This window comes from Podarcis gaigeae (assembly GCF_964106915.1).
Source record: "Podarcis gaigeae genome assembly, chromosome: 8".
Classification (NCBI taxonomy): Eukaryota; Metazoa; Chordata; class Lepidosauria; order Squamata; family Lacertidae; genus Podarcis; species Podarcis gaigeae.
The window spans coordinates 82,219,139-82,233,843 of record NC_139684.1 but is presented as its reverse complement, the minus strand read 5'-3'; the positions used below and the strand labels follow the sequence as shown (position 1 = coordinate 82,233,843).

General features: G+C 44.4%; 2 protein-coding genes and 1 long non-coding RNA gene across 3 annotated transcripts in view; 1 reads left to right on the top strand and 2 right to left on the bottom strand.

Moving 5' to 3' along the window:
- LOC310851620 (homeobox protein otx5) overlaps positions 1 to 14,549 on the top strand; it is a 23,173-nt gene extending 8,624 nt beyond the window's left edge. The window contains exons 2-4 of the mRNA XM_083754206.1: positions 409 to 666; positions 7,733 to 7,884; positions 10,620 to 14,549. Coding sequence (XP_083610332.1) covers positions 570 to 666; positions 7,733 to 7,884; positions 10,620 to 11,243 — 873 coding nt within the window. The 5' untranslated portion in view covers positions 409 to 569 and the 3' untranslated portion in view covers positions 11,244 to 14,549. The remainder of the gene's footprint in view (positions 1 to 408; positions 667 to 7,732; positions 7,885 to 10,619) is intronic.
- The window catches only part of LOC310851829, a 305,116-nt gene that overhangs the window by 195,756 nt on the left and 94,655 nt on the right, over positions 1 to 14,705 (bottom strand). The window lies entirely within an intron of this gene.
- Positions 1 to 14,705, bottom strand: part of LOC310851616 (gap junction delta-2 protein-like) — a 175,706-nt gene that overhangs the window by 151,009 nt on the left and 9,992 nt on the right. The window lies entirely within an intron of this gene.

Below are 14,705 nucleotides of genomic sequence, written 5' to 3'. Positions count from 1 at the left end.
CCCCCTTTTGAGTTGCTAAAATCCCAATCTCTCCCCCCAAAAACCCTCCAGCTTTCTCTGTATCATTACTGACTGTGTGGTAATGTGCAATTCAAATTAAAAAGGGGGGGGGGGAACTAGGCAGTATACAGAGTGGAGAAGAAAAAGGCATCCCATATCCAAAGGATAAGGAAACCCCTGTAGTTTATTTATTTATTCGGCTGCCAGTGAGGTTCTAGGCTTTGCAGGAAAGTCAGAGTCCTCCTTGCATGGACCACCTCTGGAGGGTTGGCCCAGAAGGACACCAGAAAGGTGTGGTGTCTTCTCTTGCTTGCCATTGGTCAACCTCCCTCTCCTCCCCACCTCTCCCTCCTTGGGGAGGCGGCCACTAAACTCCTGGTCTTGTCTGTCTTTGCCTCCTGGCTGCAGTTCCAGCTGCCCTTGGGTGCTGAGTGGAGGACCAGGGTGACCTAGGAGGCTTCCAGCCAGCCAGCGGGAAAGAGTCAAGAGCGAAGGAGCACCACCACCAGCAGCACCAGCAGAAGACCTCTCTCCCCAGCGAGATCTTTGGGGACCCCAACCTTCTGAGCATGATGTCCTACATCAAGCAACCACATTATGCAGTCAACGGCCTCACCTTGGCTGGGCCAGGCATGGACTTGCTACATTCGGCCGTTGGGTACCCCAGTAAGTGGATTTGCAAGATTTCATCCCCCCCCCTTTTTTTTGTCAGTTTTCAGTTTGGGAGGAAACTTGGGCGATGGGCATCACTGAGTTGGTTCTTGGTAGGCAAAGGATGGAGAGACATAACTGGGTTTTTCTTTTTTCTATGAATTGAAACCAATGGGTTATCAGGTAGCGAGGGAGAATTCAGCTAGTTGGCCAAATGTGGGGGGGAAAGAGAATAGAAACTGCTTCCTGTTTGGTTTGGGGATCTAAACAAACCGAATGTGCAAATATTGAATTATATTATTGTGGATTGTGATAAATGTTCTTACTCTACTATTTATCAAATTGCATGTGTTTAAAGATGAAATGCCCTTAGTGTGTGTGTGTGTGTGTGTGTGTGTGTATAAACTATTTTTATATTTAATTGTAAAATAAGTATGTTTGTGTGTGTGTGTATGTATATACACACACACAAACATATTTATTTTACAATTAAATATAAAAATAGTTTTGGAGGTTCATATTCAGGTACTGAGACCATGATAAATTAAATGAATGAAAAATGTTTTCAAAAACATCACCAGTTTTGGGATGGTATTTCCAGTTTTTTTGCATTCATAGATGCTTAAATTGCCTTCCCACCATCAGGGCAGATTTTGTTGAAAATGTGTTGAAAGACTTCTGCATTCCAGTTTGTTGAGGCATCAGTTGCTCCTCTCAGTATATATATATATTTGAGATTTTGATTTTTATATGTAGCGGCCGCTACATATTATTTTTTTAAACCCATCATGTGGTTTACAAGTTCCAAAGGTTCCCTAGAAAGAGATTCATTTAAATGAGCCAATTCATGCAGACACACTTATGATCACAATGGGCAGGATTCAGCCAAAGTGAAGACATTATTATTATTATTATTATTATTATTATTATTATTATTATTATTATTATTATTATTACTGCCCTTCATTCGAAGTTCTCAGGGTGCTCTTATAAAAGCCCATAATGTTATCTGGATCCTAGTTTGCTGTCCACGCCCCCCAAGCAAACAAACCCCAAGCAAACCACTGGATGTTCACAGATTCCTTATGGATTACCCCAAAGTGCATTTTTGGATGTTGAAATAATTGAAACTTAAGGGAAACCCCTAAGTCAATAACTCCCTGCTCCCCTGCCTAGTTCAGGGGTTCTGGAGCAAGTTAAGAATCTAAGCAACTAATAGCAGGGCATAATTGCTTTTAGTGTTATAGATGCTAAACTTCATAGCAACATTGCCTAGTTAATGTCACAATAATTTTTTATCCCAGACTGTTGCCTGGTGGGGGAAACCTTCCTAAATAAAGCTAGACCATCTTTTCTGTCATGTGACCTGCCTCCAATAGAGGGTAGTCAGCTTTTTAAAAACTTATATAATTGCGAAGAAAGAAGCAGATATTAATGCATCCCTAACTAGCCTTTAATATTGCTTTAAATTAGTGGAGAGTCCATATTCTTTTTTTTTATTCCGTTGACCAAGCCTCTTCTAGGTAGAAAATTGCTCCATGGCCCTTTTTGAAAACAGAAATTTATCCTCCTGTTCCCTTTTATATCCTGCCTTTCCTCCATGGGGCTGAGGGGTGATCTGAACCAATAGAAAAAAGAGCAGGGGGGATCCCTAGGAAGAGATCCCTTTAAATCAGCCAATTCATGTAGACACACTGGTGATCACAATGGGCAGGAACCAATTTGGTACAGTCTTCTATGCGGAGGGGGAAAAATCCTGCAGTAATTAGATGTCTGTGCCAGGAGGGGGGGAAACACCCTGCTCATCTTGAGAATTAAATTGATTGCAAGGGGACCTCAGCAGGAGGAAACTAGACAAGATCTTACTATAGGGAGGGGTGGAGGAGGAGAAAATATATTGGGGTCCATCTAGGTTAGTGGTCAGCAACCTGGGCTGCCTTGGCACCATCAGGGCAGGACTTTAGGACAGGGGTCAGAAGGGGGCCGGTCCACTGTCCCTCAGACCATGTGGTGGGCCGGACTATATGATGAAAAAAATATGAACAAATTCCTATGCCCCACAAATAATCCAGAGATGCATTTTAAATAAAAGGACACATTCTACTGGTGTAAAAACACGCTGATTCCCGGACCGTACGCGGGCCAGATTGAGAAGGCAATTGGGCCGTGGGCCTTAGTTCAGAGGTCAGTACTGCCCTACACTGACTGGCAGCCTTTCTCTAGGGCAGGGGTCAGCAAACTTTTTCAGCAGGGGGCCAGTCCACCGCCCCTCAGACCTTTTGGGGGGCCAGACTATATTTTTTGGGGGAAATGAACAAATTCCTATGCTCCACAAATAACCCAGAGATGCAGTGTTCTGTTGGAAGTCGCCCAGAGTGGCTAGGGAAAACCAGCCAGATGGGTGGGGTATAAATAATAAATAATAGGTTATTATTATTATTATTATTAATAATAATAATAATAATAAATATAAATAAAAAGAATAAAAGGACACATTCTACTCATGTAAAAACATGCTGATTCCCGGACTGTCCACGGGCCACATTTAGAACGCAATTGGGCCGGATCCGGCCCCCAGGCCTTAGGTTGCCTACCTATGCTCTAGGGTTTCCCAGCCCTCCCTGCTAATGTCAGGGACTGAACCTGGAACCTTCATAGAAAAGAAAAGCTCCACCTCTGAGCTGTGGTCCTTGCCAAAGAAAGGGAGTAATTTAAATGAAAGTCAGGTGTATTCACAACCCTGGGAGGCTCATTTCCATATTTGCCCCAGGCCACCTAACGGATTTACTGAGAATCTGAGATGTAAAGCCATAGGCTTTGAGTGCCCAAGCTGAAAATGGGATGATCACCTATTCAATTTTATTGTATTTTACATCCCTTCTTCTCAATAGACCCTGGAATTGGGAGGGGTGGGCCTGTGGCTCTCCAGATGCTTTTGGACTATAAGTCCCATCTTCACTGGCCATGGCTGATGGGAGTTGGAGTACAACAAGGGTTGAGATCTAGATGACCTTTGGGTCCCTTCCAGCTCTTACAAATTCTGTGAAGAACCCAGAGGGCTTTCCACATCCAGAGACTGCAAAGGGTCTATCATTGGGTCATCCGCTTCCTTGGCAACCAATATCACTTTGGGTTAAAAAGAAAGAAAAGGCGTTAAGTTTGGGAATCTTGGAAAGGGGGAGAACAGCTTTATCTCATCAGGGGGAATGAAGTGATAAGAGGGAGAACAACTATATCTAATCAAGATAAGAGATAGGAAGAGATAACAGCATTTTGTGATTTCTGAGGTGGTGGCAGCGGAAAATCTCTACCCCAAATAAGCTTAGCCTGGGTGGAAGGGAGCTGTCAAGTCAGGTGACCACTTGTCATGGTAAATGCATCATGGGAAATATACAGGATGACATCCAGCTACTCAGAGTAGACCAATCCGAAGGCAGCACCGTATAGGGAAGTTGTTAATGTTTGGTATTTTATTGTGTTTTTAATATTCTGTTGGGAGCCTCCCAGAGTGGCTGGGACAACCCAGTCAGATGTGTGGCAATAATAATAATAATAATAATAATAGTAGTAGTAGTAGTAGTAGTAGTAGTAGTAGTAGTGGCTTTCCACCTTCTCTCCCCTTCTTGGTATTTAATTTATTTATTATCAAAATGTATACATTGTTTTTTTAAAAAAAACACAACCAACCCAACCACCTCCAAGCAGCTTATTCTGGGACGCCCTTTGCCGGCTGTTTCAGCAACTTCTGGTGGAGCTTTCGTGCAAGCCAGCTGCTGTGTACAGAATCGGAGAATTGTAGAGGTGGAAGGGACCCCCAGAGTCATCTAGTCCAACCCCCTGCCCACATTTGTCCCTGGGTGGGCTCAAATAGTTAACAGCAAGACCTTCTGTGCTACAGTAATAATAGCTATTATTGTTATTATTATTATTATTATTATTACCTTGCCCATCTGGTTGGGTTGCCCCAGCCACTCTGGGGGCTTCCAACAGACATAAAAATTATAATAAAACATTAATAGTAACAATCTGATCCAGTATGAAAAGTCACAATAGCTTTAAAATAAACAACTTATATCAAACAATAATAATAAATAATAATAAATTTTATTTATACCCCAGCCGAGACCAGGCTCAGGGCGGCTAACACCAAGTATAAAAATAATTGGTTAAAATACAACTTAAAAACAAAATTAAAATACAACATTAAAATGCAGCCCCATTTCAGTAGAAATTCAAATCAAAAAACTTTTGGGGGATGAAAACGTCAAGTCATCACCAAGGCTAACTATCCAAACCGGTCCTACATTGGCCAGAAAAAAGCCAGGGAAGTCCCCAAATAGGAGTTCCATCACAGAAAGAGAAAGGAAAAAGGAAAGAGGGGGAGGGGATCAAGTTGATTCCAAGCCAAAGGCCCTGCGGAAAGAAATCAGATCCCACCGGGCCCTGGTCTCATGAGGCAGAGCGTTCCACCAGACCGGGGCCAGAGTTGAAAAGGCCCTGGCTCTGGTTGAGGCTAATCTGACTTCTTTAGGGCTTGGGACCTCTAGGGTGTTGCTATTTATGGACCTTGAGGTATAACAACATATTCTCAGCTAAATCGCAGTGGGTGTGATATATATATACTGTATACTAGATAGATAGATAGATGATATAGATATAGATAGATAGATAGATAGATAGATAGATAGATAGATAGATAGATATAGATAGATAGATGATAGATAGAGATAGATAGATAGATGATAGATAGATAGATAGATAGATAGATAGATAGATAGAGATTAGATAGATAGATAGATAGATAGATAGATAGATAGATGATAGATAGATAGATAGATAGATAGATAGATAGATAGACAGACAAAATCCAGAGGGAGAGCCCGGTTAGTCTGTTGCAATTACACACACACTTACACACACACACACACACACACTTACACACACACACACCCAATCCCTCTGGGAAAATACACAATTATTGTATTTTAATCTTTTGTTGGAAGCCACCCGCAGTGGCTAGGGAAACCTAGCCAGAAGGGTGGTGTGTGTGTGTGTATTATTATTATTATTATTATTATTATTATTATTATTATTATTTCCCCAGGCCCTTTTAGTGGACTGGCTAAGCTTGGGAGCTGCCAAGTTCAAATTTCTTCTTTCACCATCTCTCAGCTTCAGCCCCTCCTCTGAACACTGGCTTGTTGTAACCATTCCTCAGTTGATCTATGGGGAAACACTGGGAACAGAACAATTAGCTCTTTTCCGAAGGGAGGTTCCTCTGTGGGCTCAGAGGATGTCTTTTGGACATTCTCCCAGACCCACCACTCGGTGGTGGAATGCATGCTTCGTATAGAGAAAGAGCTAAGGTCCACTACTTGTCACTTGAAAAAAAAACCTGGAAGTCTCTCGTTTGGAACTCCCGCAATGGCAGCAAATTTGCCGTATCGGATGAGACGATGTGGGGTTTCGTGTTCCAGTGCAGTAACGTTTACATTTAAAAATTAAAGTTTGCATTTAGAAATTGATATTCTTACAGCTCCTTGGAGAGCTCAGTTGGTAGAACATGAGGCTCTTAATCTCAGGGTCGTGGGCTTGGGCAAAATATGCCTGAATTGCAGCGGGTTGGGCTAGATGACCCGCGGGATCCCTTCTGTATATTCTATAACCTTAAATAACTTACCTCTATGTGAATGCCATACACACATGGAATGAATGGGTAGGAGGAAGGGGGAACAGAGGGCTCTTTTGAGTTAGACAGTTTATGAGTACAGTGGTACCTCGGGTTAAGTACTTAATTCGTTCCGGAGGTCCGTACTTAACCTGAAACTGTTCTTAACCTGAAGCACCACTTTAGCTAATGGGGCCTCCTGCTACCGCTGGAGCACAATTTCTGTTCTCATCCTGAAGCAAAGCTCTTAACCTGAAGCACTGTTTCTGGGTTAGCGGAGTCTGTAACCGGAAGCGTATGTAACCTGAGGTACCACTGTATTTGCTACTGAAAAGGCACAAATAAAAGTATTCTTAAAAAGAGCTGTCATGAAGCAGAGACATTGGTCCTTTAAAACAAAAAATTCCTTCCAGTAGGAACCTTAAAGACCAACTAAGTTAGTTCTAGGTATGAGCTTTCGTGTGCATGCACACTTCTTCAGATACTTTAAATCAGCCATCTCCCTAGGGACAAAGGATGCTGAAAGACTGGCAGCACTGGGGACAACCGTACCTGCAGTGGGAGGGAGTTCCACAGACAGGGTGCCATAACAGGGGGGGCCCTGCTCTGAGCTGCGCCATAAGATATACAAGCAGGGCCTGCCTTGCAGAGCTTAAGGTGCAGGCTGGCATATAATGGTAGAGGCCTTCCTTTAAAAACCCAGCACCTTAAATTGGGCCTGATAGGAAACAGACTGCCAAGCGTGGGTTTTTTAGGATGTGCAAAATATGCTCCTAGTTTCTGGTGCTCCTCCAGAACTTAGCAGCTACAATCTGTACCAGCTGCAGCCTCCAGAGCACTGTCAAAGGCACATAGAGGGTTGTTGTTATTATTATTATTATTATTATTATTATTATTATTATTATTATTATTATTATTTTATTAAAGATTTTCTTGTTTTACAGAAGTATGTGTAACGTCTCTCGTATTTTTTCCATGTAACATTTTTACAAATCAGTTTAAAGGCACATTGAGTTGTGCAGCTTATCATCGTTGTGGTTATTGCTGTTATTATTTAAAATACAGTGGTACCTCGGGTTACATACGGTTCAGGTTACAGACTCCGCTAACCCAGAAATAGTGCTTCAGGTTAAGAACTTTGCTTCAGGATGAGAACAGAAATTGTGCTTCGGCGGTGCGGCGGCAGCAGGAGGCCCCATTAGCTAAAGTGGTGCTTCAGGTTAAGAACAGTTTCAGGTTAAGTACAGACCTCCGGAACGAATTAAGTACTTAACCTGAAGTATCGCTGTAACATTCTTGCTGTTGTTCTTTAAAAGCAGAGAATGAACCGAAGCGACCCACATGTATGAAGAGGGTCACATGATGAGATACATAACTTTCCCTGAATCCAGATCTCTCCTCTTATTTTTTTAGCCACCCCGCGGAAACAAAGGCGTGAGCGCACGACCTTCACGCGAGCCCAGCTGGATATCTTGGAGGCTCTCTTTGCCAAGACGCGCTACCCAGACATCTTCATGCGCGAGGAAGTGGCTCTGAAGATCAATTTGCCTGAATCCAGAGTTCAGGTGGGGCTCCGCTGGGGAGGGGGCGAAGGGCAGCAAGCCGAGACAGGCGCAGGGACCGGGAGACTCAAACCGGGAGCAAGGTGTCTTGCTCTCTGAAGACCCTGGCAGAGCGCACATGCTCTCAGTTGCAACTATGTGCCAGCATTGCGGGTGGCCAAAGGGGACCTGTAAGAAAGTAAAGGAATTTTGGGGTGTAATTTATAATGAGCTCAAAAGAATGATCAAGGTATCCTTCATTAAAAAAAACTGGAGGCTGGGGATATTAGGCTAGACATACCAAAAAATGCGAGAGAAATATTATTGTATGCCAAGGTAGCTGCAAGAATATTAATCGCTACGAATTGGAAAGCTGGAATGGTTTGTAAAAAGAAACTTGAGTGCTGATGGAGGCAGAGGTCCTCATATACACTCAGAGTAGACCTACTGGCATGAAAGGCCATGTTCCATTTCAATAGGTCTACCCTGAGTAGGGGACGCGGGTGGCGCTGTGGGTAAAACCTCAGCGCCTAGGGCTTGCCGATCGCATGGTCGGCGGTTCGAATCCCCGTGGCGGGGTGAGCTCCCGTCTTTCGGTCCCAGCTCCTGCCCACCTAGCAGTTCGAAAGCACCCTTAAGTGCAAGTAGATAAATAGGTACCGCTTTATAGCGGGAAGGTAAACGGCGTTTCCGTGTGCTGCGCTGGTGCTGGCTCGCCAGAGCAGCTTCGTCACGCTGGCCACGTGACCCGGGAGTGTCTCCGGACAGCGCTGGCCCCCGGCCTCTTAAGTGAGATGGGCGCACAACCCTAGAGTCGGACACGACTGGCCCGTATGGGCAGGGGTACCTTTTTACCCTGAGTACAGCTACAAGGATTCAACCCCATGCATTTCATAGAATCGTAGAATTGGAAGGCACCTGACGGTCATATAGTCCAACCCCCATCAATGCAGAAATCTTTTGCCCAGTGTGGGCCTTGAATCCTGAGATTAAGAGTCTCCTGCTGTACCGATTGAGCTATACATTTAAAACACTCACCCTATCGAAAGCATAATGGGTTGTCTGTGCAAAGAATCCTGGGAACTGTAGTTTGTTGGGGGGTGTTGGTCCAAGGAGCCTAAAACTACAGTTCCCATATTTCTTTGGGAGACGCCATGACTCTTAAAGTGAGAGTGCTTTCAATGTGTGGTGTGGATGTGTTCAAAAAAGGTCCCATGATTTTTCTTCTTCTTTTTTCTTTATTTTCTGTTCTTTTCCTTTTTTTATTTTTTGATGTCCCATGATTTTTAGGAGTCGGTGTGTGGTTTTGTGTGCATGCAGAGTGCCCTCTGGTGGGAGGCACACATTGTTCCTGTTACATCCTATTAGGCATTTCTCCCTCAGGAGGCCATCCTACAAGAGGCCACTAAGCCTCTGAGATTTCCCTTTCTGCTGAGGCACACTGCACTCAAATCTCTGTCACTGTCTGGCCATATTTGTATCCTGGCCGCCATCTTTCCTCGTATCACTTCACAGGTACTTTGCAAAGAAAACAGAGGCCAGGAGCAAACTCCCACCCTAGTTTGCTTTAACATGCTCCATCCACATAGGTGCCTGCGCATTATCCCAAGTCAGGGAGTGGGGATGGAAGGCTGCAACAGCCGTCTTATTGCATAGGGTTGCCATGTTTCAAGAAGTGGGAAAAATCCGGACACAAAAGTTATTGAGCTTTTTCTACTGCAAAATCTCCCAAAAATTGGGAAATTCCAGACACCTGGCAGCCCTATATTATAAAAAACCATCATTGGGTTGCAGGAAACCTCCTGTTATAGCAGAGGATGCAGCCTAGGACCCACGGACCTACAGGACCGCCTCTCCTGGAAGCCCCGCGGAGGACCTTAAGGTCCACAAATGACAACACCTTGGAGGTCCCAAGTAGCAAGGTGGTTAGATTGGTCTCAACTAGGGCCAGGGCCTTTTCAGTACTGGCCCCGACTTGGTGGAACGCTCTGTCACAAGAGACTAGGGCCCTGCGGGACTTGACATCTTTCCGCAGGGCCTGCAAGACAGAGCTGTTCCGCCTGGCCTTTGGTTTGGACTCAGTCTGACCCTTATGTTTCCCTCCCCTTATGGTTTTGATCTATGGGCTACTTTTAAAATGAGGCTGCATTTTAAATTGCATTTTAACCTGTATTTTAAATTGGTCCCCCCCCCCTTATGTTTTTACTGTAATTGTACTGGTGTTAGCTGCCCTGAGCCCGGCTCTGGCTGGGGAGGGCGGAGTATAAATAAAATTAACCTGTATTTTAAATTGCGTTTTTTGTTTGTTTTGTCCCCTCCCCCCCCTATTATGTTTCTATTGTAATTTTACTGGTGTTAGCCGCCCTGAGCCTGGGCTCTGGCCAGGGAGGGTGGGGTATAAATAAAAATTATTATTATTATTATTATTATTATTATTATTATTATTATTATTAAATTGAAATAAGGCAGGATATGCCAAAGGTGTTGACATTTGGCCCTCCGGATGTTGCCAAACGACAACTCCCATCAGCCCCAACAGTGCCAGCAAAAACAAGCTCCCCACACCCAATTTCCTGGAACCCTTTCTCGCGTTTATAAACTTCTCCAGTATTACCAGCATGGGCTCCCCCTATGAACTTCTGAATCCTCCACCTCGTGTTCCGTTGAAATGGTTCCCGGGGAAACGCCGACCCTTCCTTTTGGTTCCTCCCCAAGCCTTCCCCTCGAAGCTCATCCTTTCTCGCCTTCCTTCCCCGCAGGTGTGGTTCAAGAACCGCCGAGCCAAGTGCCGCCAGCAGCAGCAGCAGAGCAGCGGGCAAGCCAAGGCCCGGCCTGCCAAGAAGAAGACCTCTCCGGCCCGGGAAACCAGCTCTGAGACCAGCACCAATGGGCAGTACAGCCCTCCGCCGGCTGGCACCTCGGTGACGCCCAGCTCCAGCGCGAGCGCCACTGTCTCCATCTGGAGCCCGGCCTCCATCTCCCCAATCCCAGACCCCCTTTCCTCCTCCACCACCCCCTGCATGCAGCGCTCCACTGCCTACCCCATGACTTACACGCAGGCTCCCGGCTACACGCAGACCTACGCCGGTTCTACCTCCTACTTCAGCGGCCTTGACTGCAGCTCCTACCTATCTCCTATGCACCCGCAGCTCTCTGCGCCAGGGGCTGCGCTGAGCCCCATCACCACCCCAACCATGGGCAGCCACCTGAGCCAGTCGCCAGCCTCCCTCTCCAGCCAGGGCTACGGCACGGCCGGCCTGGGGTTCAGCTCTGTGGATTGCCTAGACTACAAGGACCAGGCCGCCTCCTGGAAGCTCAACTTCAACGCCACCGACTGCTTGGATTACAAAGATCAGAGCTCCTGGAAGTTCCAGGTCTTGTGAAAGAGTCTCCATCCTTCCGTTGCAGAGCAGCCTGGGACAACCTCTTCTGTCCAAGCTCGACATTGAGACCCCTGGCTGCTTCTCCTCTCCCCCTCTCCCCCCTTCTTCTTTCTTTAAGAGGAGGCGTTCTTCTCCTCGCCAGCATTGCACGTACTGTAGCATTGCTTTGTTTTTCTGCGCTGTTTTCGGAAACGCCGTCATCCGGCAACGAGGCAGATCCTTGCGGATGTTAGGAACTCGTGTACAGCTTTCGTTTCACACGCCCGGGCCTTGGACGTGTCATTCCTTCGGATTCTTGGCCTGGACTCAGTGACTTGTCAGCTCATGAAACCCTCGCAACAACTGGGGTGGCATTTGGAACCTCTCTCCTGGAAGTAGACAGAGACTGGAAGCAACACCAGAAGATCAGAGGTTGTTGGAGTTTTCATCGGGCGTGTTAGAGGTGCCACGGCAGAGGCAAAAGTTTTCAAGAAGTTTTTAGAAGCCAGGTTGCTTTCTCTTTCTCAAATGATCTTTTAACGACGACAACAGACTGGGTTAGCAGAAACAGGGGCAAGCATCAGCTCATAGTTTGGTCCATCCTTTTCCCTAATGGAAGCGAGCAATTCCAGCACCATTGACGTCAGCACATGCTCCTTATCTCTGATCAAGAGGTTTTATTGCAGCCCGTTCCCTCCTGCCTGAAGTGTAGTGCAAGAGCATTGCTCAAGTCGACACCAGCAAGCCAGCATTCTGGTTTGGGTTTTTTTATTATTGTTTCGTTGTTTTCAGAGCCAGTTCAAGACATTTTGCCACCTGAGGACAAAGGAGAAGCTGGTGCCTCTTGTCCAATTTCCACGTACAGAAGCCAAGCAGTCAAATCTTGCTTCGACACTGGCGACTGGCTCCCCTGCGCTTGAGAGCGGCAGGCTCAGCCTGCAGGACAGCCCTAAAAACACCTGCGGCTTTATCTACTCCCCACCCCTTAGCATTGGCTGCCTGAGTCAGCTGCTGCATTCTGTCTCATAGTAGGGCCGACTCTGCTTCTTCTTCTTTTCCCATGCTCTGTGCTTTACGGTGAGAGTATACCAACATCAGGCATCTGAAACCTTCCCCCCCCCCCCCCCCGTTTCTGCTTTTGGGACTCCTCATTAAGCTCTGACCCTCCCATTGCAGACAGTATTTCTCACTTCACATTCCTATGCATGTCTAGTCAGAAGTAATTAATCAGGTAGCTCAATAGACATTTTTTTAAAAAAACAACTTTTGATAAACTAAAAAAAGTGCTCTAGTATTTTTAAAAAATACTTTTAATTCAATTAATTATAAAAGCTGCAGAGAACAATGGGTATCTTAGAAGAGGCATCTCTCCCCCCCTTACACACTGGAAGAGGGAATGTCTCTTCTCAGATGATAATAATAAATCATGTTTTTTAAATTTATATCCCACCCCACTGGCTGGGTTTCCCCAGCCACTCTGGGAGGCTTACAACATGTATAAAAACATGTATAAAAACACAACATTCAAACATTTTAAAAAACCAAAATATCCTATACAAGCAACAAACAAACCAATAATTGGAATAGAAACCAATAAAAACAACAATTATAATAACAACAATAACAAACAGTTTACCCAACTGTTGTACCCAACTGACACATGAATATCACCTAAAAAGCTAGGTGTGCTTTTTTGCTTCAGAACTACTGAAATTTGGTCAACAAATCAATTTGTTGACAAAAACACTTTGTCTAGAATTTCTTTAATCAGGTGACAGCTGATTAATATTTTAAAAGCTTACATACGAGTAGTAGAAAAACATATGTTGATGCTGCTTGGTAATGTTTTGCCTGCCATGTTCCCAGGATCTCCTCTTACACAAAGGCAAGTTTCTAGTCCCTCTGGTTGTGGAGAAAGCTTGGGGACGACTCACTTTCCATCCACACTTGAGCCTGCTCTACTTAAGGGGATGCCGTGTCCATCACAGAGAGAAGGACATCTCCCTTTCTGGCTAGACTGTGATCTAGCCTCATGGGATTTTCCCAAACATAAAGTCAAGGAGGTGGGTAGCAGATTCACCAATAGAAAGCGAACAGCTTAAACATACGGCACTGCCTCTGCCGTAAATCCCATAGGACCTCACCTAGTTTGTTCCCGACAACCTAGGAAAAGCCATGCGTTCTGTAATGTAATGGCCCAGTTTTATGGAACTTCATTTCCACTTGATGTCAGACAGGTCTCCTCCCTGTTGAACTTCCCAAATACTTAAAAAAATAAAAATTCCAGGAGAGTTTTAACTGACTTCTGATTTTTACATTCATCGAGGGTGTTTTGGTACACCGCTTAGAGACATTTGTGATTAAGCGGTTTGCAAATTATTATTATTATTATTAATAATAATAATGGCTGTTGCTGCTGCTCTGCTTCCTCATCCTAGCTCATCTCTGCATTTTACAAAAACAGATTATTATTTTTGTAGTTAGGAAAGTGCATTGGAGGGGTGAAAATGATTTAATGCAAAACCCCCGCAAGCAAATTGGGATTTCTGCTCCATGTCTCATAACCATCCCCACAAACAGATCAGAACAATTGTTCGATAAAGACCAAGCCTAGTTAAAGCTCCGCATAAGCTTTGTGTGTGATTTGCTAATCAGGGCAAATGGCTAATAACTAGGCCTTCTGGGAGAGCTTGAAATCTTTCCTATCCCTGGACACCTAGGATTTGAATCTGGGACCTTCTGGATGTGAACAAAAATAGTCTGCTACTGACCTGTGGGTGTATATATATTGCCTCAGTGAATTTTGTTTGATCCTTTCGCATTTTGAATAGCACCAAAATTCCTTTCAGTGCTCAGTTTTTTGTATCCTGTACAACATGAAATAGTTAACGCAGGATAAATTTTAACTAGAAGAGAGATGTGGGGTGAGGCTTAACTTTTCCAGCATCTGATTTCATCTGGGGTGGGGTGGGAAAATAAAGCGTTTAAACAGTTCAATAAGCATTTGTAAATAATATGATTACTCCCCTTCCCTTAAAAACAAAAATTGCAATGGGTTTTTAAATTTTAGAAAGTTCTATTTTGTAAATGATATTCAACATTTTTTTAGTCTAGGTTTCTTAGCTGTAATACGTTCTTCTTTCTCTTTTTTTAAAAAAAGAAACGACATCCTCTTGCAGTAGATGAGAAGCATTCCCATGGAAGTTGTTCTGTCAGTGGTTTTCTCTATTTATTACTTAGTTTGTGATGAGCAATTTCCTGTACAGTTACCAAAACAAAAAAAGATTGTTGGTGGTTTTAAAAAAATATAAAATATTAAAATGTAAAAAAAAAAAAATAGGTGAAAAGGAACAGTGGCTCTGTGTGATTTTTGTTGTTGATGATGATTTCAGCTGCTACTTAAAACAATCAATTCTGCGAAATTAGGGCAATTGCTGGGGTCTGCAGGCTAGAATTGAAGATTTAGTGTGGTAGAATCCAGAA